The 26100-nt window shown below is 38.1% G+C and overlaps 1 protein-coding gene across 1 annotated transcript; it reads right to left on the reverse strand.

Moving 5' to 3' along the window:
- Nucleotides 1-3479: 3479 nt before the first annotated feature.
- On the reverse strand, nucleotides 3480-6286 carry LOC104229517 (uncharacterized). Its single transcript, XM_070161672.1, has 5 exons — nucleotides 5691-6286; nucleotides 5395-5405; nucleotides 4774-5301; nucleotides 4072-4682; nucleotides 3480-3632 (listed from the first exon to the last, which is right to left on the reverse strand). Exons 1-5 carry the CDS (start codon nucleotides 6284-6286, stop codon nucleotides 3480-3482), a joined length of 1899 nt encoding a protein of 632 aa, XP_070017773.1.
- Nucleotides 6287-26100: the final 19814 nt, after the last annotated feature.

Genomic DNA, 26100 nt, shown 5'->3' on the forward strand with positions numbered 1-26100 from the left:
TAGAAGGGGAAGGGGAATATGCCAATGAACTTTAAGCAGGGGACAAAGCTGGGGATGACAAGGTTTTTCCATTTCTTCTGCGTCTGTTGATGATGCTGAAGCGGATTTCACTTCAACGGGTACTGGTAGATTTCCACCATTTTCTCACTTAGTTACCAACTTCCAATTCAAGTGCCACCGAGTAAATGGTAGCTTCAGATGAGATAAACCCCTGAGTCCAACGACGGATCGTAAAGTAATGGTCTCCAATGACCCAAGGTTTTTTTTACATGCTGATAATCATTCTTATTCCCTTTCTCCGAGTTGAGGACATTCATTGGCTGCGGTGCCAGTTACACGATCGAACATCAGGCAGTCACTTCACTAACAACTAGAATGATAGCAGAATGGCTTAATGAAACTGCCAAGACTAGAGGGATTGGAATGATTGCAAAACCCTAACTTCCAAGACTTTACGGTTAACTTAACACCCATCTTTGAGAAAAGACACCCGTTTGAGGAAGATCCAATAACGGGGCCACATCCTATGTTACTCATTCAAGAATATGACAAGTGGGTTCGTGAAGGTTTTCTAGCAAGACATGATCAGAAGTGAGTTTTCCCCCGTTCATTGTATTATGTTTTCATTTTTTAAGGTATGTACATAATGAGTTTTATATCATACTTGTAGAGGTAATCTCGACGACCATTACAAGAAAAACAAGTCTATACTTCACATTCCATTGGATTTTGGAGTTGATCAAGTTGATTCCAAAAACTGGTTTTACCTTCTATCCATTTACGGGAAGTTATGGGATGACAATGTGAGTCTTTTCCAAAACTGATAATCTTATCTTTAAATAATAACATGCTGTTTTATTAACTTGTATTTAGTTGTATTATTCAGCTGTATTCAGCTGTATTTTTCTCTGATTTCCTATGTATTCAGCTATAGTCAATTGAATTGAACTGTATTATTAACCTATAGTTAACTTTATTGAAACTGTTGTATTCAACTGTATTGAACAATTGAATTACCTGTATTCATCCAATGGCAGTTAAATTCAACTGTTTCAACCAGCTGTCCAGATCTGTATTCAACTGTATTACAGTGTATTCCACCAAAGTCAGTTGAATTGAACTGTATTATTAACCTATATTCAACTCTATTCTACATGTTGTATTCACCTATATTAAGGAATTGAATTAGTTGTATTCATTCAATGTCAGTTGAATTCAACTGTAGTCCATAATCTGAATACAGTTGTATTCACCTGTATTACAGTGTATTCCTCTATTTTCTGTATTCATTTGTATTCAACTTTTTTTAGCATCTGTATTGAGGTATTCATATATATTATTTCTTAGTTCAAGCAAATAAACTCACACTATCTACCAACCTCTTTTGTTTATAGCATATGGATGTCATATTCTACTATTTGCGAAAGATGGGCAAGTACAATCAGCATAGGGACTTCACGTTTACTACTGTTGATTGTATATTCAAGACAAGAATAGCTGAAATATATGACAGGTATGAAGATACAGATAGTGATGCTAATGTAGCCAAACAAGAAGACGTTGTATGTGAGTATATTAGGGGCTACAGATTGCATGCTAATGTACCCTGGCATACAGTGGATAATGTCTTGATACCAGTGAACTTGAAGGAAAAACTTCATTGGGTGTTGGTTGTTGTGACTTTCAAAGATAGATGTATCAAAGTGTACGACTCGTACACGTCTTCCGGTCATGATGCATACGTAGTCTCTGAGATTGTAAAGCTAGCTAAGCTACTACCTCTGTATCTGTCAATTAGTGGCTTTTACAGAGATAGTCAAGGCATTGACTGGTATGCTTATCCCGCATACACAAACAAGGATCATAACGAACCTTTTGAAGTTATCTTCGTTCCAAATCTGCCTCAACAGAAAGCGGGCAGCATGTAAGTATCCAATCATCATTCTTATATGTTTTATACAAATCTAATTGTATTAATTATTTTATATTCCGTTTCAATCAATTATTTTTTAGGGATTGTGGAGTGCATGTTGCAGCGTTCGCGGAGTTTCTGAGCACTATTGGAGAGATTACACAAAAAACACCATTTGATGCCACTCTTCTCCGTCAAAGATATGGTGCTCTATTATAGGACTATGCTATGCGCAAGATAGATGCTGATGCAATAAGCGAGAGTGAAGCACCTTCAAAGATTGAAAGGCAAATCTCTGAGTCGGAGGCAAAGATGCAGATAGTTTTAGAATAGCTTTAGGTTTTTTTTTGAGTTTAGCTTGAACAATGATACTGATTGTAGTGGTTTTGGTCGTAGATGCTATTTACTTACATGCTGAAATTTGGTTAAGTTTGCTTGAACAGGTTTTAGTTAACGCACATGTTAGTTACAATTTCTGAAACTTTATGTATGCTGAATGATTTTTGTTAATGCCAATTTTTGAATTGTATTCAGCTGCATAAGATCAGCTTTATCTTTCAGTATTAAGCAGTTGTATTTAGTTGTATTATTCTGTTTAGCTGATTGTATTAATCTATATTATTCAGTTCAATTCAGTTGTATTAAGTTGTATTTATCAGTTGTCTATAGTTGGTATGCAAGTATATTCAGCTGCATCCATTCAGATATAACTTTGAATTGACTTGAAACAATACAAGTTATATTTATTAACTTGTATTTAGTTGTATTATTCAGCTGTATTCAGCTGTATTTTTCTCTGATTTCATATGTATTCAGCTATAGTCAATTTAATTGAACTATATTATTAACATATAGTCAACATTATTGAACATGTTGTATTCAAATGTATTGAACAATTGAATTACCTATATTCATCCAATGTCAGTTAAATTCAACTGTTTCAACCAGCTGTCCAGATCTGTATTCAACTGTATTACAGTGTATTCCTCCAAAGTCAATTGAATTAAACTGTATTATTAACCTATATTCAACTATATTCAACATGTTGTATTCACCTGTATTAAGGAATTGATATAGTTGTATTCAACTATACTAAGATACTCTCACAGCCACTTAATATATATTTATATATATAAAAATACTTCAACTAAATAAATTCAGAAAATATTAACGAAAGTCATTCCACAATATATTACTTCGAAAAAAGAATTTATTATAGCTGATAATGTCATAATAAGTGTTGAAAAATTGTCGAGTCACCAATACATGTCAGAATACAACTATTTATTATGTGGAGCATTCCTACAAGTTCGCTTGTTATGTCCTCCCTGCCCACATATGCTACATGAATGTTGATTTTTCGGCAACAGCAATTCACTTAAATTTTTGTCGCGCTTCTTCTTTGGCCTTCCAGGAGGTCTTTTCCATTTGGGTGGTAGTACAACCTCCTATGCAACATGCTCTGGTATATTCCAGTCATTTTTGTCCGGTAGCGGGTACACTGGCACATCGTATGTCATTACAATTGTACTTGGCTTGTAATAGCTAGAGCAATATTCTTCAGGCATTAAAAATTGCTCTTCAATACAGCCCAGGCATGTGGGCATGGCAATTCATCAATTTGGAACCTCCCACAAACACATTTTCTCTCGAGCAGGCAGACTGTGTAATTCCTCCCACCATCGTTAACAATATGTAAGTATTCAGTTGAGGGTACCACCTACATTTAAAAATAGAAATATAAGTTTTAAACACATTTACATGAATTAATAAATATATACTACTGAGTTAAATGGTTACTATCAACTTCGAAAATTGCAACTTCATCCAATTTCAGTTAAATTCAGCTGATTCCAGCAACTGTATGCAACTGTATTCAACTGTATTACTCTACAGTCTGCATTTGTATGCATTTGTATTCAACCTTTTTTGAGCAACTGTATTCAGGTATTTCCAATCAATTTAAACTGTATCAATCCCCTGAATTCCATTGTAATCATTATCACATGCATACAGTCTTAATAATCACATATATTTACCTGTATTAATCTATATTATTTACTAGTTCAAGCAAATATTCATAAAAATTAACGGGTAGTTCTGCCTAAAAAAAAATTGTATTCAGTTGTATACAGCAATGCCATAAAAAATTAACTTACAGTCATACGGGTACACATGGTATCATTCAACTCCAGCATTTCCTGGTATTTTTTTCCAAGCGTCTTGTATGTCTGAGTAGCTTCTTTAAGGTTACTACAATTCCAACGACCAAACATCTTCCTAACTTCTTCGAGGAAGTCATATATTGGCAATTCCCTTTCTGAAACTAGTGCTGCATTGATTGACTCAGCGATATTTGACGTCATTGTCCATCCCCTGTTAACAGGTACATACAACCTAGCCCACTTTTCATAACCAGCTAACTCTAAGTATTCTTTCACCCTAATATTTACCTTCTCAACCTTCTCCATCAGACTATCAAATTCAGTTTGTGTGTATGCTTTTGCCATCGAGAAGTATATCTCACTCAACTTGGCATGGCTCTTTTTGAATTTCTTGTATACGTTATTCCATAGATGCCATATGCAAGCACAATGCGGTAAATACGGATACACTCTCGATACAGATTTAATGATGTTCTCATTTCTATCCGAAACAATGCACATGTTTCCCCTTACACCGTATGCTATCTTGAATTGCTCAAAGAACCACGTCCAAGCAGCATCGTTCTCTGAATCAATAACACCGTATGCTAGTGGAAATATATGACCTGTTTAATACAATTGAATATAATTGTTTTTAAATACATATTTTCCAATGCTTTAACTATTAACAAATTGTATTATTATTGAGGTACTCACCTGCACCATCCAACGTGCTTGCATAAACGAATGTCCCGGTGTAGTAGGATTTTAGATGACTTCTGTCCACTATAACAATTGGTCTACAATGATCAAACCCCCTTATAAATGCATACAATGATATATACACGTACATGAATTCATTCTTTGACGATTTTTCCATTCTTATGTGAGAACCTGGATATGTCTTATCCATTGTATATAAGTATCCTGGTAATTTTTTGTATGAATCAGCCGGTTCATCTCTAAGAAAATTCATTGCCTTTTCTTTAGCCCTCCACGCCAACATGTAGCTAACATCAACCCCTAGATCTGATTTCACGTCATCAATAATGTCCCTCGGAGTGTATTTCCTCTTATGGTTTGTAAGCTTTGTCCTTATAATACCACTTATAAGGCTGCTACTAGCATGTCGCTGCTCGTACACTTTATCCTTCAGCGGACATGTATGGTTGTCATTGAATTCTCTCACCTTGAATAATTCCGATTTGTTAATGCTTGAAGCTTTAAACCTCCAATCACAATCTTCTGAAATACATATTAATGCATAGATGGAAAAAAAAGTTCATACATCAGACAACTTAACGATTCTGACATATATACTTCTTATTCATAAAGTACCAAATTGATATCTGTGTATATGTAATTTTGTGTACTAACGAATTCCAATATTGTTAGATGTGATTAAATACAATAAATACAACTAAATACATTCGTATGAATAATCAAACACTTAATAACATTATAGACATAATATGAAAATAATCATAGCCACTGTTGTATTTTTTCAATAGTAAAATACACCTGAATACATATTATTAAGAATACTAAACAAATATAAATTTTCAAAGGTGTTCATCATCTGGAGGAAACACACAAATACAACTAAATACAACAAAGTTAAAAAAACATCAAACCTGACAGCATTAGACCGATCAACACGGAATTGAAACCTTTGAGCTATAACATAATTCTCCATCACCTCTTTCAATGTAGCCTTATCCTTATAAACTTGTCCAGCCATAACCTCCTTTTGATTAGTTTTTGAAATTATCAAATCCTTTTGGAGTTCGAACACTCCAATCGCTTCTCCTGAATTGGCAAGTTCTATAGCTAGTGTATCATCTGTATCAGAATCGTACATTTGAACTGCTTCGTCTATCTGCACAATGTCGCCTTGATTTAAACTATCTCCGGAGATAAGCTCTTTTTCCATAGTTGTAATGCACAGAGGATACATCCCAAATTCTCTATTCTCTTTTTTCAATTTTACATACACTCTGTAACCCATATCATTGTGTATTTCCATTGGCGTGTGATTGCCTTCAACATTGTATTGTATTTTAATGGTATTTGTGCTCAAATCTATACCCAGTTGATTAGAAATTGAACCAACTAGATCATTAAAGGAAGCATACTCCTTAATCAGTATTCCCTCAATGGAAAAGTCGATATAATTGCCCTTATCGTTCCACTTTCCAGAATGACGCAACAAAACTGTCAAGCTTGCCATATATATAGAAGAGTTATACCTTCTTTTGTATATAATTTGTATCAATAATTTTTGTTGTATTATTAAATACACTACCTTAAATACATTATAGAATTGCATAAAAGATATCTATAGGACGTAATATAGCAAATGGTTTCTATTAATGGCTAATTAGGACTAAAAGATGGTGCTTTGTGAAAAATTCTCATCTATATATATATTAAAGCAAGAAAGTTACCATATATATTTGACATTATGCTTAATCCAAGTGACAAGCTAATAAATGTCAATAGTATAAGGTAACTTTATTCTATATTTGACTATTTTAGTTTTATATATATATATATATATATATATATATATATATATATATATATATATATATATATATATATACGGAATTTGAATTTATAGATAAATTTCTAAAATTTGAATTTAAATTAAAAATAAAATATATCTTTTTTTATCATGTTATCATACTTAATTTGGTTAATGATCATATGCAATCATATTAGTAACTTTTGTTATTTTCTATAATTATTTAAATACTACTTCGCCTCTAGCAAAAAAAAACTACTCCATATAACTATAAAACTCTTTCACATTTAAAATCTTATAAGTATAGTTCTTTGAAATACTGTAGCTAGATTTGAATAAAACAAAACTCTTTTAAATAAATGTAATATATAGGGTACACGTCTATGTTTATCTAAATAACAAAAAAGGGTACAAAACTAAATAAAAGTTTACTTATATATATATATAATAAAGTAAACATACATGCTGGAGAAAGAAACATCACAAAATCAGTCAATATTAAAAAAAAATTGTTTCTTTTTTCTTCTTGAAGAATATATGTTTGAAGAGTCAATTTGCATAAATGGACATCAAACAAATAACAAAATTTTGGCTATACAATTGTTATCATTAATTTCAATTTAGCACATTCAAGGAATTGAAGGGTATAAACTGAAACTCCTTCATTTAGCTGTAGTCAAGCCAATATTGCAAGGGTATAATATTTTTTTCGTTGAAGAATATTAGTTTTGAATCATGTATGTGAAAGGTTTTTTTTTTCAAACTCAACAAGAGATAAATTGGTTTCTAATTGATATTTTCTATAGCGACTTTTAAGTGTAACAAAGAGTATATATAAAGAAAAAAATGGTATGACATGAAATATCTTTTTTTTAAATGTAAACAAATTATTTCGAAAAATCTCTTTATTTTTTTAACTCAAAGATAATAAAAAGATAAGATATTTTTGAATATTAGTAGAGAGTTTTAAAATTATTATAATAGAAGTTATATCATGGATAAACTCAAAAAACCGAAATCTTATGGAATATTTACATAATATTCGGCCATATTTATTGTTTACTTTTTATAGCTAATATAATTAGATGATATACCGAAAACACACGATTATACATGTATTATATATGGATTAATATATAAATTACACATCATTCAATTTTTTAATTTAAGTGGTCGGGTGAACACCAACTTAGGCTGATTAGATTAAGTCAAAAGAAAAATATGAAATAATTTCAACCAAAGACTAAAAATATAATTAAAGTTTATATGTAGACAATTTTTATTAAAACTCATATTTTTATAGTGAAATAAATTAATTTTTTGTAACAACAAAAATAATGACATAAAAAATAAGATAAAAAAAATAAATATTGAAAAAAATGATGGAAAGATCTAAAAACGAGAAATAAAAGATGACAACAAATTTCTTCTTATGTTTCATCTTTGTTGAATATAAAAAATTTGAAAGTTAATCTCATCGATTTCAAATATATTTTTTTCAACTCAAATACATAGATTATAAGATAAGGATATCTTCGAATATTTTTTTTTTAATTTACATTATGTGTCGTTTTTAAAAAATCACTATTACTAGCAAACTGATATGATATTCGAATTTGAATTGGAATGCAATTTGAGTAGTTTGTATTGAGGTTAAGCCAAGTATGATGTTGAAAAATAAACTACTTGACAATTTTAAGACAATATATGCAATGTTTTATAATAATAATAATCAATTAATTTAACATTTAATGATTCAAAGAACAAAATTTTTGTATATATAGGGTATTAAAAATTTAAATTCTGGGGCTAGAGATATCGATAAGCTTAAAGTGGAGTCATACTGAAATAAATCCGGCCAAAGAATCATTTAAATTTTTAGATAGCCGATTAAAGTGAATTTTAAATTAAGGATAATATCTTCACTTGCATCATTATAAAGATAATCATTATTATAATATATATAGAGTTTTAGAAATTAAAATTTCAAAATAGAAATATTTTTAATAGATAAAATCACACCAAATAAGAGTTCAAGTCGTAAGTATAAGAGTCACGTCGTAATCAAAAAATCATTTATATCGTGTCAACCTTTGTGCTTTGCCATAAATATGAGTTATTATTTCACTTTGTGGCTATTTTTAGGTTCAATGAGTTTTGAATTAAGAACAATATTTTCAATTATATTATTATAAAAATAATTATTATTGAAAAATAATGCTTTAGAAACTGAAATTTTAAGAAAGAAATATTTTTTAAGAGATATCAACACACCAAATAAGAGTTCAAGTAGTAGTAAAAGAGTTAAGTCTTATCCAAAAAGTCATTCATTGTCTCAACATTTGATTGGCCATAAATATGAGTTATTATTTTGCTTCCTGACTATTTTTAGGATTTAATGACACCGACAATAATGATACCAAAAAAGAAAAATGGAAGAAATTGCTAATTTTTTTCATATAGTTAATATCTAATGATTATCTATATTTACTGAGAAAGTGTAAATTTTAAGATGATTTACATACAATCCAAATAACTTAAATATTTAACATGATTAGTGTCCATGCATCCGCGTGAGTACTAATACTAGTAGTATGAATAAACGGGAGTTTAAATCAATTATCGGCAAGAATTTCCTTTTATGCGTCGCGGAAATAGTGATACGTAACACTAATTGAGAAAGTTATTAAAATATATCATTTATTTCTTACACATTTGGCACTTAATTATGTCTTGATTTAAAATTCTATAGTGTTTCATGAGTTTTAACTTTGACAAGAATGCGCTATATTCTTCTCAATTGTTTTACCCAAGAGGTCATCACTTGAGTTGCAAGTAAATTCAGTATTCCGAGGCCTAAAAACCTCCCTTTTACCTTACTTTGATTTGCGTGCGTGGTCCGGACCTATATCCGGAAAGGCTTCTATGTGAAAATATTAGAAACAGAAATTTCTAGAGTTAAAAATTTGATTATGGTTGACTTTGGTCAATATTTTAAGCAAACGGACCCGGATCCGTGTTCTGACGATCCCGGGAAGTCCGCAGTAAAATATGGGACTTGGGCGTATGCCCGAAAATGAATTCCGAGGTCCCAAGCCTTAAAAATTAATTTTTTAAAGAAATTATTTTGTTGAATTATCTAAGAAATAAGGAAAAGAATTAATGTTTGAAACCATTGTTATCGGGCCCGTATTTTGGATCCGGAGCCCGGTACAAACTTGTTATAGTATTTGAAAGATAACTGTAAAGTTTGATGAAAAACGGAGTTTATTTGACGTGAGTTGGACTTCCGGTTTGAAAGTTATGAACTTTGAGAGTTCTTGATGAAAATGTTGAGTTTTGAGGTTTAATTCATGATTTTACATGTTATTTTGATGATGTGATCGTACGAATAAGTCCGTGGGATGTTTTTGAGGTTGTGTGTATATTTGGTTTGGAGCCCCGAGGGATTGGGTGAGTTTCGGAAAGGTTCCGGGGTGTCTTAGGCTTAAACATAGCTATTGGAGGTTCAGAAAACTGCAGCTCTCTGAACCTGCTAGTGCGGTCCGCACTGGTTTTGTGCTATTCGCACTGGTGGCTGTGCGGCCACAATGAATCTTGTGCGGTCTGCACAGGGAGTCTCAGAGTGTCACGACCCGGATTTCAGACCTTCGAGAGCCGTGATGGCGCCTACTAGTGAAAGCTAGGCAAGCCAAATTATCCTAATTACTTAACTTTTTTTTCCAGTTTTAAACCATTATCAGTGATGAGTAGATATCATGCAGATAGCGAAAATAATTAAGCGGAAGACAAAATCTGATAATTTATCTTAATACAAAACTTTGGAAGTCTAAATACAACTCTACCCAGAATTTGGTGTCACAACTTCACAGACGGTCTAAGAATACTACATACAAAGTCTGAAAGATAAAATAAACACTGTTTCTGAAATGAGTAAAGGAAACAGGATAAATGAAAAGATAGGAGGTGACGTCAAGGCTTGTGGACGTCTGCAGGACTACCTCGTGTCGCCTGTGTGGGCTGAAGATAGCACCCTCACTGCGGTCCAAGCACTCCGGTATCAGTATCTGCACACAGTGCAGAGTATAGTATCAGCACAACCGACCCCATGTGCTAGTAAGTGCCTAGCCTAACCTCGGCGAAGTAGTGACGAGGCTAGGACCAGACTACCAAATAAACCTGTGCAATATAGCGTACAAAAATAATAGGAAGCAAATAACAATGATGGCAACGATGATCAACCAGTGGTGTAAATAGCAGGCCACAAGAACACCATAAATGTTTCTCAACAAATAATAGATACAAGTGCAATCAATTTATCACCTTGAGACGCCTCATTCACTTAATATAAAGTAGAGTACAACTTCCAACCCAATTAGAAAATCAACAAGGAAAGATGAAGTTATTTTTAGAAATCATTTGATAAAGAAGGTATCCTTTTCAATTAAAGTACAATATCAAATGAATCCTTTACCTTTAATACGAGAAATCAATAAATCAAAACATAGTAGAAATTCCTTTTTAAGTAAAGTACAACCTCAAACGGTTTAAGGAAAATTTAGTTGAGAAATCAATTGAGTTAAAAATGTAACAATTGTTGAAATTTGGAGTATTGAACCAATAAATGAATATCAAGAGAATTATAAAGGAATCAAAATCCAACCACTAACAAGAATAAGGAAAACAAAGGCATATTTCACTTTCTTTTCACATCTTGTTGCAGGCGTGCAACCCGATCCCATTTCCTGTATCTCGTGGCAGGCGTGACACCCGCTCCCATTTCATATATCTCGTGGTAGGCGTACCACCCGCTCCCATTTCATTATATCTTGTGATAGGCATACCACCCGCTCCCATTTCATTATATCTTGTGGTAGGCATACCACCCGCTCCCATTTCATTATATCTTGTGGTAGGCGTACCACCTGCTCCCAATTACAAGCCAACAATAATCACAAGGAATCCCGGCAAGGGAACAAGAGCAATATAACAACTTCTCGGCAAGGGAACAATGATATTTCAACAACATCCCGACAAGGTAACAATACTATCAAAACAAACATCCCGGCAAGGGAACAATAATATCAAAAAAACATCCCGACAAGGGAACAATAATATCAAACAACATCCCGGCAAGGGAACAATGGTGATAATAATACATGAAGCGCAATAAACCACAACAGAGTCATAACAATTATAATACGAGACTCACGGGCATGCTTGACACCAACGTATAGATACTCGTCACAATGCCTACACGTCGTACTCCGCAATTAACATGTAGCAAATAAGACACAACTTCTAATCCCTCAAGCTAAGGTTAGACCAAACACTTAACTCGCTTTGCAACCAATTCAAAATTCCAACAAGCTTTTGCCTCGCGAATTCATGCCCGAAATTCTCAAATCTAGTCATAAGCAATTCGATTCAGTCAATAAAAATTATAGGAATTAATTACATATGAAATTCTACATTTTTCATTAAAAATCCGAAATTGCACTAAAACTTCACCCGTGGGGCCCACGTCTCAGAACCCGATAAAAATTACGGAATATGAAACCTCATCCAACCACGAGTCCAGTCATACCAATTTTACTAAAATCTGACATCAACTCGACCCTTAAATCTTCAAATTAAACTAAGAGGGTTTTTAAAATTTTCCCAACTAAAATCACCAATTAAATGCCAAAACTAGAAATAGATTCGGGTAATCTAACCAAAATTAAGTTAATAACACTTACCCCATTGTTTCCTCTGAAAATCTCCCGAAAATTGCCTCTTCCCAAGCTCCAATTCGCTAAAATGGAAAATGGGAACTTAATGTTCTGTCCAGAAAAATTTCGGGTACTGTTCACGCGTTTTCACTGTTCGCGGGGTACTGTATACGATACTGTTCCCGGTACTGTAAGGCACTGTTCACGGGGTACTGTACACAATACTGTTCACGGGGTACTGTTGACGGTACTGTTCACAGGGTACTATTTCTGCAATTTTTCTGTTTCCTAAGTCCGAAATCACTCCGAGACACCTCCGAAACACTCCTGAGCCCTCGGGGCTCCTAACCAAACACATGCACTAACTCAACAACATCCTACAAACTTAATCGTGCGATCAAATCGCCAAACTAACATCATATACCACGAATTAAGCTTTAAAATCCAAGAATTCTTTCAAATTTTCTTAAAACATCAAATTTTCCATTTTGAGTCTGAAACACGTCAAACGATGTCCGTTTTCAACCAAACTTTACAGAAAATGCTTAAACCATGTATAAGACCTGTACCAGGTGCCGGAACCAAAATACGGGCCCGATACGATCACTTTCTAATCAAATTTCATTTCCATTTTCCTTAAATATTTTCAGAAAATAATTTTACACAAAAATTCATTTCTCGGGCCTGGGACCTCGGAATTCGATTCCGGGCATACGCCCAAGTCCCATATTTTCCAACGGACCCCCTGTGACCATCAAATCACGGGTCCGGGTTCATTTATTCAAAATGTTGACCGAAGTCAAAGTTATTCATTTTAATATCAAAACATAGCAAATTTTCACAGAATTTCATATTTGAGCTTCCGGCTATGTGCCCGGACTGTGCACGCAAATCATGGCAACTATAAATGAGGTTTTCAAGGCCTCGGAAGCTCAGAATGGATAAGAAAACAGGTGATGACCCTTTTGGGTCGTCACATTCTCCACCTCTAAAACAAACGTTCGTCCTCGAACGTACTAAGAATTATTCTCAGGTTACCCAATTGATGCTTTTACTTCTGCACAAATATTTGCGATTGATCCCACATTACCTCATTCGACATAAGTCCGACAACACCATTTCAATTGAGATTATTTTCTTTATCCATATTTGTAAACTTCAAGATCAAATTTGTTACACTCCAATCATTCCTAGAAAGGTCCGATTGTTACGTTAACACACTATATTAGTCCCGACTGTCTATAGCAACCCGTGCCTATGCACCCATCAAATACGGGGTATTACATTCTCCCCCACTTAGGGTCATTCGTCCTTAAAGGAGAAGTAGAGTCCATCTTCAAACACATAATGTAACTTATCTCTTTCTTTGCACATCTCAATATCCCAAATTTGTCTAACTTCCAAATTTTTCAAAAATTTCGGCAGAGTCTCCCCTGTAATTGGGACAATCCACCTGTCAGAGTAACACCAAAACAACTCCTAACAATATTTTCACAACTCAACAAATCACCACAATGTATTATCAATAACACCAATCTCCGCATTACAAGTGTGACACTATCATAAAGATATTTCGACCTGAAACACATCATATGTATGACCTTAACCACATCTCTGGTTTCAATAGTGGTACATAATCGATTACAAAATTGCCAATTAACTTCATGTTAACAACTTCTTGTTTCAAGCTTTAACTTTACTAACAATGTAGCATGAAGACCTCATAATTACTTACCCAAATTAACGAGTTACATTTAACGCCACCTGGGTACACACCTTGTAGGATAAAACTCAATAATTACAATACAATTTGGCAAATTATGCACAGAGATATTCATGCAAGAATTTTCAAATAAGCCTCATTGGCATGACCAGATACAGTGCAAAATAAGATGAGACATAGGAGTACGTAGACCCTGGATCAAACAAAACTGAAGCACCTCTGCCACAACTAGAATAGTACCTGTGATAATTGCATCGGAAGCCTCAGCCTCGGGCCTGGCTTGTAGATCATAACATCAGGGCTGGGGCCCACCACCCTGAACTATATCTCTGGGACGACCTGCTATTGGCTGGCCTCCACCTCTAGTGGCCTGAGCTCCACCTCTAATACCTTTACCCCCACTCTAGCTGGCTGGGCAGGCCGTGGAACACTCGGTGCCTGAACCATGGCACGAGAACCCTGATGCTGAGAGCTACTCGGTGCTCGAGAGCAATACCTAGCAATGTGCCTTGTGTCGCCACAAGTAAAACAAGCCTTCGGCTGCTAGGGCTGATGACCCTAGAAACTCTGAAGCGGCGGTGCACTGATAGGAGCTGGTGGTACAATGTAGGGCTGCTGATCAGAATACTGCATATGGGAACCACGACCACCTGAAGTACCGTGAGAAACCTGAAGTGCTGACTGAATAGGTCTAGGAGGATGGCCTCTATCATACGAATCCCTACCTCTAGATGAGGTACCACTGAATCGGCCTGAATGACGAGGCTTCTTGTCAGACACCTGACCACCTCCCTGCGATAGAACCATCTCAACTCTCCCGGCCACATTGGCCGCCTCCTGGAAAGAAATTTCACTCCCAGTCTCCTTGGCCATCTGAAGTCGAATCGGCTGAATAAGTCCCTCATTAAACGTCCTCACCCTCTCTCTCGATGGGAAGTATGATAAGAGCATGACGGGCCAAGTCAATGAATCTGGTGTCATACCGAGTAACAACCATAGAACCTTGCTGGAGACGCTCAAACTGCCTGCGATAGATCTCTCTCTGAGTAATAGGGAAAAACTTCCCCATAAATAGCTGAGTAAACTGATCCCAAGTCAAAGCTGGCGATTCGGTTGGTCTAGCCAAACAATAGTCTCTCCACCAAGTCTTGGCGGATCCAGACAAGCAAAAAGTAGCAAAATCGACCCCATTGGTCTCAACTATCCCCATGTTCCTGAGAACCTCATGACAGCTGTCTAGATAATCTTGGGGATTATCAGAAGAAGCACCGCTGAAAGTAGTAGTGAAGAGCTTGGTGAACTTGTCCAAACTCCACAAAGTATCGGTAGACATAGCTGCTCCATCGCCGGTATGAGCTACCATGCCCGGTTGAACTGTTGGAGTCTGAAACTGGGGAGCTACCAGCTCTGGAGTGCGAGTAGCAGGAGTCTGGGTTCCTCTTCCAGCCTGAGAGACGGCTGGGGCTACAGGAAGCAATCCTGCCCCAGTGATACTCTCCATAAGGCCCACTAGACGGACTAGAGCATCCTGGAGTACTGGGGTAGTAATAAACCCCTTTGGGACCTGAGATGGGCCCACCGGAATTACTGGGGCCGGAACCTCATCATCAAAGTCAACCTGAGGCTCCGCCACTGGTACTGCTGCTCTGGGCTGAGCTCTGCCCCTACCTCAGCCTCTAGCACGTCCTCGCCCTCGCCCTCTGCCCCTAGTGGGAGATGCTACTGGGGGATCGGGCTGCTGGTTAGTGGATGAGGAAGCGCGTGTTCTCGCCATCTGCGAAAGAATAGAATAGAAATTCAATTAGTATTGAGAAACCAAACCGCACGACAGGAAAGAATAAATGTGAAGTTTTTTTCCTAACTCTGTAGCCTCTGGGGGATAAATACAGACGTCTCTGTACTGATCCCTCAGACTCTACTAAGCTTGTCTGTGAATTGTGAGACCTATGTAACCTAGAGCTCTGATACCAACTTGTCACGACCCGGATTTCAGACCCTCGAGAGCCGTGATGGCACCTACTGGTGAAAGCTAGGCAAGCCAAATTATCCTAATTACTTAACTTTTTTTTCCAGTTTTAAACCATTATCAGTGATGAGTAGATATCATGCAAATAGCGAAAATAATTAAGCGAAAGACAAAATCTGACAATTTATCTTAATACAAAACTTTGGAAGTCTAAATACAACTCTACCCAGAATTTGGTGTCACAGCTTCACAGACGGTCTAAGAATACTACATACAAAGTCTGAATGATAAAATAAACACTGTTTCTGAAATGAGTAAAGGAAACAGGATAAAGGAAAAGATAGGAGGTGACGCCAAGGGCTGCGGACGTCTGCAGGACTACCTCGTGTCGCCTGTGTGGGCTGAAGATAGCACTCTAACTGCGGTCCAAGCACTCCGGTATTAGTATCTGCACACAGTGCAGAGTGTAGTATCAGCACAACCGACCCCATGTGCTAGTAAGTGCCTAGCCTAACCTCGGCAAAGTAGTGACAAGGCTAGGACCAGACTACCAAATAAACCTGTGCAATATAGCGTACAAAAATAATAGGAAGCAAATAACAATGATGGCAACGATGATCAACCAGTGGTGTAAATAGCAGGCCACAAGAACACCATAAATGTTTCTCAACAAATAATAGATACAAGTGCAATCAATTTATCAAGTCCTTCAAATATAAATCTTTTGCCTATAAATCCTTCAAGTAATAATCTCTAAGATAATATACTTTTCAATGAATATATTTCAAATATATTTCCTTTAAAAAAAATTCTTTCAAATAAACATCTTTCGAATATAATTCTTTCGAGTAAATGTCACCTTGAGACGCCTCATTCACTTAATATAAAGTAGAGTACAACTTCCAACCCAATTAGAAAATCAACAAGAAAAGATGAAGTTATTTTTAGAAATCATTTGATAAAGAAGGTATCCTTTTCAATTAAAGTACAATATCGAATGAATCCTTTACCTTTAATACGAGAAATCAATAAATCAAAACATAGTAGAAATTCCTTTTTAAGTAAAGTACAACCTCAAACGGTTTAAGGAAAATTTAGTTGAGAAATCAATTGAGTTAAAAATGTAACAATTGTTGAAATTTGGAGTATTGAACATATAAATGAATATCAAGAGAATTATAAAGGAATCAAAATCCAACCACTAACAAGAATAAGGAAAACAAAGGCATATTTCACTTTCTTTTCACATCTTGTTGCAGGCGTGCAACCCGATCCCATTTCCTGTATCTCGTGGCAGGCGTGACACCCGCTCCCATTTCATATATCTCGTGGTAGGCGTACCACCCGCTCCCATTTCATTATATCTTGTGATAGGCATACCACCCGCTCCCATTTCATTATATCTTGTGGTAGGCATACCACCCGCTCCCATTTCATTATATCTTGTGGTAGGCGTACCACCTGCTCCCAATTACAAGCCAACAATAATCACAAGGAATCCCGGCAAGGGAACAAGAGCAATATAACAACTTCTCGGCAAGGGAACAATGATATTTCAACAACATCCCGACAAGGTAACAATACTATCAAAACAAACATCCCGGCAAGGGAACAATAATATCAAACAAACATCCCGACAAGGGAACAATAATATCAAACAACATCCCGGCAAGGGAACAATGGTGATAATAATACATGAAGCGCAATAAACCACAACGGAGTCATAACAATTATAATACGAGACTCACGGGCATGCTTGACACCAACGTATAGATACTCGTCACAATGCCTACACGTCGTACTCCGCAATTAACATGTAGCAAATAAGACACAACTTCTAATCCCTCAAGCTAAGGTTAGACCAAACACTTACCTCGCTTTGCAACCAATTCAAAATTCCAACAAGCTTTTGCCTCGCGAATTCGTGCCCGAAATTCTCAAATCTAGTCATAAGCAATTCGATTCAGTCAATAAAAATTATAGGAATTAATTCCATATGAAATTCTACATTTTTCATTAAAAATCCGAAATTGCACTAAAAATTCACCCATGGGGCCCACGTCTCAGAACCCGACAAAAATTATAGAATATGAAACCTCATCCAACCACGAGTCCAGTAATACCAATTTTACTAAAATCAGACATCAACTCGACCCTCAAATCTTCAAATTAAACTAAGAGGGTTTTCAAAAATTTCCCAACTAAAATCACCAATTAAATACCAAAAATAGAAATAGATTCGGGTAATCTAACCAAAATTAAGTTAATAACACTTACCCAGTTGTTTTCTCTGAAAATATCCCGAAAATTGCCTCTTCCCGAGGTACTGTACACAATACTGTTCACGGGGTACTATATACGGTACTGTTCACAGGGTACTATTTCTGCAATTTTTCTATTTTCTAAGTCCGAAATCTCTCCGAGACACCTCCGAAACACTCCTGAGCCCTCGGTGCTCCTAACCAAACACATGCACTAACTCAACAACATCCTACAAACTTAACCGTGCGATCAAATCGCCAAACTAACATCATATACCACGAATTAAGCTTTAAAATCCAAGAATTCTTTCAAATTTTCTCAAAACATCAAATTTTCCATTTTGAGTCCGAAACACGTCAAACGACGTCTGTTTTCAACCAAACTTTACAGAAAGTGCTTAAACCATGTATAAGACCTGTACCAGGTGCCGGAACCAAAATACGGGCCCGATACCATCACTTTCTAATCAAATTTCATTTCCATTTTCCTTAAATATTTTCAGAAAACAATTTTACTCGAAAATTCATTTCTCGGGACTGGGACCTCAGAATTCAATTTTGGGCATACGCCCAAGTCCCATATTTTCCTACGGACCCCCTGGGACCATCAAATCACGGGTCCGGGTTTGTTTATTTAAAATGTTGACTGAAGTCAAAGTTATTCATTTTAATATCAAAACTTAGCAAATTTTCACAAAATTTCATATTTGAGCTTCCGGCTATGCACCCGGACTGTGCACGCAAATCGAGGCAATTATAAATGAGGTTTTCAGGCCTCGAAAGCTCGTAATGGATAAGAAAACAGGTGATGACCCCTTTGGGTCGTCACAGAGAGGCTGTGCGGCCGCAATGAATCTTGTGCGGTCCGCACAGGGAGTCTGAGAGGCTGTGCGGCCTCAGTTTATTTTGTGCGGTCCGCACAGGGAGTCTGAGAGGAGTATATTTAGACGGAATTTTAACTTATTTTTCATTTTTCAAAATCCCAAAAACATAAGAGGCGATTTTTCAAACAACTTTTTTTCTCCAAAACGTTGGTAAGTGATTCCTAACTCATTTTCTTCACTCCTTAACATCTTTTAATATGATTTCAACTCAAAATCAATGATTTTCATGAGGAAATTGGGTGTTTTGGGTAGAACCTATGTTTTTTCATAAATTGGGGATTTGGACCTCGATTTGAGGTCCGATTTCAAAACAAATTATACATTTGAGTTCGTGGGGGAATGGGTAAACGAGTTTTGGTTCAAACCTCGGGTTTTGACCATGTAGGCCCGGGGGCAATTTTTGACTTTTTGGGTAAAACTTTGGAAAATTCATTTTAATGCATTCAAATTGATTCATTTAGCGTTTATTGATGTAATTAAGTAACTTGTGACTAGATACGAGAGAATTGGTGGCGGAATCAAGGGGTAAAGCTATAATTGAATCATGAATTGTGTTCGTGGCATCGAGGTAAGTGTTTGGTCTAAACTTAGCTTGAGGGATTAGGAGTTGAGTCTTACTTGCTATGTGGTAATTGTTGAGTACGACGTATAGGCATGGTGACGAGTATCTATACGTTGGTGTCTAGCATACCCGTGAGTCTTTATATTGTGATTATCATGACTTTTTTTGTATATTTCATGCCTTGGTGATGGTTTTTAATTGTTGTATAAAGTTTTTGGAAAGAATTGTGACCTATGAACATTGAGGAGCGTTGGCTCAAGTTGTATAACGAATTGTGAAAGTATAAGTGACAATTAAACCTCTAGAGCATCGGCTTGAGTTTTGAAGTGAATTGTGAAGTAAAAGTGAGAAAGAGAAGAGATCATTATGTTGTCACCCTTGCCGGGCTATTGTTGATTTATTTGTTATCTCCCTTGTCATGATGTGGATGTTATTGATGTTGTTCCCCTGCCGGAATTTAATTGTTGACTTGTTGCTCCCTTTCCGAGATTCTCATTGCCAATTTTCTTTATTTCCTTGCCCTATTGTTTGTGATTGTTTGTTTGGGTGAGGAAGAGAGCTATAGCATGAAGGGTGATGTCATGCATTGATTGTTTTTGTGAGGAAAGAGTGTAAAGCACGAAGGGAGATGTCGTGCCGCACGATGTACCATTCCATGCTGATTTTATTAATTATATGGTGAGGAAAGAGAGTAAAAGCATGAAGGGTAATGCCGTGCACATTTTTATTATATTATTTCTTTGGTGAGAACGAGAGTAAAAACACGAAGGGTGATGTCGTGCATTTGTTGATTTATGATTCTTTGTTGATATCCGAGTTATATTGTTTCTTTCATTACTTGATGTCTTTTTATTCGAAATTGTTATCTCCCCCACAACATGCTTCCCTTTCGGTTATTTATTTATTTCTTTCCGCTGTATATGTATTTGAACTGCACAAGTTATCTGGTAGTCTGGTCGTAGCCTCGTCACTACTTCGCCGAGGTTAGGCTAGACACTTACCAGCACATGGGATCGGTTGTGCTGATACTACACTCTGCACTATGTGCAGATCCCGGAGTAGATTTTGGACCATAGTGTGGAGGTTACCTTCAGTCCACGCGGAGATCCAAGGTAGACTTGCAGGCGTCCGCAGGCCCTGGCGTCTCCCTTTATCCATACTTTCCTGTTTCATTTTCCTTACATTCAGAAATAGTGTATTATTATTTCTTTAGACTTTGTATGTAGTAAATCTTAGACTGTTTGTGACACTATGACACCAGGTTTTGGCTGGTTGAGACTTAAGTAATTGTAATAAACGCAGATTTCAGATGTTTAATTGTTATCTTTCACTTAATTATTTAAAGTTCCGCAGTTTTTCTTGTTATCGCCTTATATTTATTAAAAAGAAGTAATTTGATAATGAAGTAAGTAGTTAAGGATTGGCTTGACTAGCTCTCATTAGTAGGCGTCATCACGACTCCCGAGGGTGGGAAATCTGGGTAGTGACAAGTTGGTATCAGAGCTCTAGGTTACATGGGTCTCACAGTTCACAAACAAGCTTAGAAGAGTCTGAGGAATCAGTACGGAGTTTATCCCCTAGAGGCTACAGAGTTAGGAACAACTCCACATTTATTCTCTCTTGTCGTGCGGTTTGGTTTCTCGATGCTAATTGAATTTCTACTTTGTTCTTTTGCAGATGGCGAGAACACGTGCTTCCTCATCCACTGACCAGCAGCGCGAGCCCCTAGCAGCAGCTCCCACGAGGGGCAGAGTTCAGCCCCGAGTAGCAGCACTAATGGTAGAGCCTCAGGTTGACTTTGATGATGAGGTTCCGGCCCCAGCAGTTTCGGTGGTCCCAGAGGGGTTTATTGCTACCCCAGTTCTTAAGGATATTCTGGTCCGTCTAGTGGGCCTCATGGAGAGTGTCACCTGAGCAGGTTTGCTTCATGTAGCACCAGTCATCTCTCAGGCTGAAGGAGGAGCCCAAACTCGTGCTAATCGCACTCCGGAGTAGGTAGCTCCCCAGATTCAGACTCTAGCGGTTTAGCCAGTTGGAGCATTTTAGCCGGGTGTGGTAGCTCAGACCGATGGTGGAGCAGCTATGTCTGCCGATGCTTTGTGGAGGTTGGATAGGTTCTCCAAGCTCTTCACTACTACTTTCAGCGGTGCATCTACTGAGGATCCCCAGGATTATCTAGACAGTTGTCACGAGGTTCTTAGGAACATGGTGATAGTTGAGACCAATGGGGTCGATATTTCTACTTTTTGCTTATCTGGATCCGCAAAGACTTGATGGAGAGATTATTGCTTAGCTAGACCAGCTGGATCGCCAGCCTTGACTTGGGAGCAATTTACATAGCTATTTCTGGAGAAGTTTCTCCCTATTACTCAGAGAGAGGCCTATCAGATGCAGTTTAAGCGTCTCCAGTAGGGTTCTATGACTGTTACCCAGTATTAGACTAGGTTCATCGACTTGGCTCGTCATGCCCTTGTCATACTTCCCATCGAGAGAGAGAGGGTGAGGAGGTTTATTGACGATCTTATTCAGCCGATTCGTCTTCAGATGGCTAGGGAGGCTGGGAGTGAGATTACTTTTCAGGAGGCGGCCAATGTGGCCCGTAGAGTGGAGATGGTTTTGTCATAGGGAGGTGGTCATAGGTCGGACAAGAGGCCCCGTCATTCAGGCCGATTCAATGGTAGCTCGTCTGGAGGTAGGGATTCATATGGTAGAGTCCATCTTCCTATGCCTTTTCAGTCAGCACTTCAGGTTTCTCACAATGCTTCAGGTAGTCGTGGTCCTCAGATGCAATATTTTGATCAGCAGTCCTACAGTGCACCACCAGCTCCTATCAGTACACCGCCGCTCTAGAGTTTTTAGGGTGGTCATTCAGGTCTTCAGGGCCAGCAGTCTCAGCAGTCGAGGGCTTGCTACACTTGTGGTGATATGGGTCACATTGCTGGGTTTTGCCCTCGAGCATCGAGTAGCTCTCAGCATCAGGGTTCCCGTGCTATGGTTCAGGCACCAAGTGTCCCACAACCCGCCCAGCTAGCTAGAGGTGGGGGTAGAGGTGGAGGTAGAGGTATTAGATGTGGAGCTTAGGTCGTTTGAGGTGGAGGCCAGCCAGCAGTAGGTCGTCCGAAAGATGTAGCTCAGGGTGGTGGGGCCCAGCCCCAATGTTATGCACTTCCAACCAGGCCCGAGGCTTTAGATGCAGTTATTACAGGTACGGTTCTGGTTTGTGATACAGTGCTTCAGTGTTATTTGATTCAGGGTCTACATACTCGTATGTGTCATCTTATTTTGCACCGTATCTGGTCATGCCTAGTGTTTCTTTGAGTGCTCCTGTTTATGTGTCTACACCGGTGGGTGATTTTATTGTGGTAGATCGAGTCCATCATTCATGTATAGTCATGATTGGGGTCTTGAGACTCGTGTAGATTTGCTTCTTCTGGACATGGTTGATTTCGATGTCATATTAGGGATGGATTGGTTATCACCTTACCACGCTATCTTAGATTGTCATGTCAAGACCGTGACCTTAGTCTTACCGGGTTTACCTCGTTTAGAGTTGAGAGGGACTCCTGGTCATTCTACCTGTAGTGTTATCTCTTATGTGAAGGCTCGACGTACGGTCGAGAATGGGTGTTTGACCTATTTGGCATATGTTCGTGATTCTAGTGCTAAGGTTTCTTCTATTGATTTTATGCCCGTTGTTTGTGAGTTTTCCTGAGGTATTCCCTTCAGACTTGCCGGGTATGCCGTCTGACAGAGATATTGACTTTTGCATTGATTTAGCTCCGGGCACGCAGCCCATTTCTATTCCGCCGTATCATATGGCCCCGCCTGAGTTGAAAGAGTTGAAGGAGCAGTTGCAAAACTTTCTTGAGAAGGGTTTCATTAGGCCAAGTGTTTCTCCTTGGGGTGCGCCAATGTTGTTTGTTAAGAATAGGGATGGATCGATGAGAATGTGTATTGATTACCTGCAGTTGAACAAGGTTACAATCAAGAATAAGTATCCATTACCGAGGATTGACGATTTGTTTGATTAGCTCCAGGGTGCCAAGGTATTTTCGAAGATTGACTTGAGATCTGGCTACCATCAGTTGAGGATTAGGGCATCCGATGTTCCTAAGACAGCTTTCCGCACTCGGTACAGGCATTTTGAGTTCTTGGTGATGTCATTCGGGTTGACAAATGCCCCAAACGCTTTTATGGATTTGATGAACTGAGTGTTCAGGCCTTACTTGGATTTGTTCGTGATAGTCTTTATTGATGATATTTTGATACATTCACGTAGCCGGGAGGAGCACGAGCAGCATCTTAGAGTGGTTCTTCAGACCTTGAGGGATAGTTAGTTATATGCTAAATTCTCGAAATGTGAGTTCTGGTTGATTTCAATTGCATTTCTGGGTCATGTTGTATCAGCAGAGGGTATTCAGGTTGATCCGAAGAAGATAGAGGCAGCCGAGAACTGGCCTAGACCAGCATCAGCTACTGAGATTTGAAGTTTCTTGGGATTGGAAGGTTACTACCGTCAGTTCGTGGAGGGGTTTTCATCTATCACATCCATGATGACCAGGTTGAACCAGAAGGGTGCCTCATTCAGATGGTCGAATGAGTGTGAGGCGAGCTTTCAGAAGCTCAAGATAGCTCTGACTACAACACTGGTGTTGGTTTCGCCCACAGGTTCAGGGCCTTATATAGTTTATTGTGATGCATCTAGTATTGGACTTGGCACAGTGTTGATGTAGAATGGCAAGGTCATTGCCTATGCTTCGCGGCAGTTGAAGATTCATGAGAAGAACTATCCGGTTCATGATTTAGAGTTGGCAGCCATTGTTCACTTGTTGAAGATTTGGAGGCATTATCTGTATGGCGTGGCATGTGAGGTGTTCACGGATCAAAAGAGTCTTCAGTATTTGTTCAAGCAAAAAGAGTTGAATTTGAGGCAGAGGAGGTGGTTGGAGTTGTTGAAAGATTATGATATCACTTTCTTATATCACCCGGGAAAGGTCAATGTGGTGGCCGATGCTTTGAGTAGGAAGTCAGCCAGTATGGGTAGTCTTGCTTATATTCCGATCGGTGAGAGACTGCTTGCTTTGGATGTTCAGGCTTTGACCAATCAGTTCGTGAAGTTGGACGCTTCTGAGCCCAGCCGTGTGCTAGCTTGCACCGTCGCTCGTTCTTCATTGTTGGTCCGAGATCGGCAGTATAATGATCCCCATTTGTGTGTCCTCAGAGACACGGTGTAGTTGGGGTGTCAAGCAGGTTACCTTAGGTGATGATGGAGTTTTGAGATTGCAGGGTCGAGTTTGTGTGCCAAATGTGGGTGGGCTTCGGGAGTTGATTTTAGATGAGGCCCACATTTGTTGGTACTCTATTCATCCGGGCGCTGCGAAGATGTATCAGGATTTGTGGCAGCATTATTGGTGGTGGAGAATGAAGAAGGATATCGTTGCATATGTGGCTCGGTGTTTGAATTGTCAGCAGGTTAAGTACGAGCATTAGAGGCCCGGTGGTTCATTTCAAAAGATTGAGATTCCTGAGTGGAAATGAGAGCGTATCACTGTGGACTTCGTTGATGGTCTCCCACAGACTCAGAGGAAGTTCGATGCAGTGTGAGTCATTATTGATAGGCTGACCAAGTCAGCGCATTTCATTCCTGTGGTAGTCTCTTATTCTTCCGAGAGGATAGTTGAGATCTATATCTGGGAGATTGTTCGTCTTCATGGTTTGCCCGAGTCTATTATTTCAGACCGAGGTATGCAGTTTAAATCCCATTTCTGGAGAGTATTTCAGCGAGAGTTGGGCACGCGGGTTGAGTTGAGCACAACATTTCATCCTCAGACGGACGGGCAGTCTGAGCGGACTATTCAGATTTTGGAGGATATGCTCCGAGCTTGTATCATTGACTTTGGAGGCTCGTGGGATCAGTTTTTGCCTTTAGCGGAGTTTGCCTACAACAACAACTACCAGTCTAGTATCCAAATGACTCCTTACGAGGTTTTATATGATAGGCGGTGTCAGTCTCCGATTTGATGGTTTGAGCCGGGAGAGGCTCGGTTGTTGGGTACAGATCTGGTTTAGGAGGCCTTAGATAAGGTCAGGATTATTCAGGATAGGTTTCGTACAGCTCAGTCCAGGCAAAAGATTTATGCCAACCATGAAGTTCGAGATTTGGCTTTCATGGTCGGTGAGCGGGTATTGCTTCGAGTGTCGCCTATAAAGGGCGTGATGAGATTTGGGAAGAAGCGCAAGCTTAGCCCTAGGTTTATTAGCCCATTTGAGATTCTTGATCGAATGGGAGAGGTGGCTTATAGACTTGCATTGCCGCCAAGCTTATCATCTGTTCATCCAGTGTTTCATATGTCCATGCTTCAGAAATGTCACGGCGATCCATCCCACGTGTTAGATTTTAGCACTGT

The sequence above is a fragment of the Nicotiana sylvestris genome, chromosome 11 (assembly GCF_000393655.2).
Source record: "Nicotiana sylvestris chromosome 11, ASM39365v2, whole genome shotgun sequence".
NCBI lineage: Eukaryota > Viridiplantae > Streptophyta > Magnoliopsida > Solanales > Solanaceae > Nicotiana > Nicotiana sylvestris.

What these genes read in the sequence shown, in the direction of transcription:
- LOC104229517 (XM_070161672.1), bottom strand. Translation starts at nt 6,286, where the DNA reads ATGGCAAGCTTGACAGTTTTGTTGCGTCATTCTGGAAAGTGGAACGAT. An exon ending in AAGCACGTTGGATGGTGCAG is followed by an intron (nt 4,683 to 4,773) that starts GTGAGTACCTCA and finishes TGTATTAAACAG; the next exon opens with GTCATATATTTCCACTAGCA. An exon ending in CCATGTGTACCCGTATGACT is followed by an intron (nt 3,633 to 4,071) that starts GTAAGTTAATTT and finishes TTTTAAATGTAG; the next exon opens with GTGGTACCCTCAACTGAATA.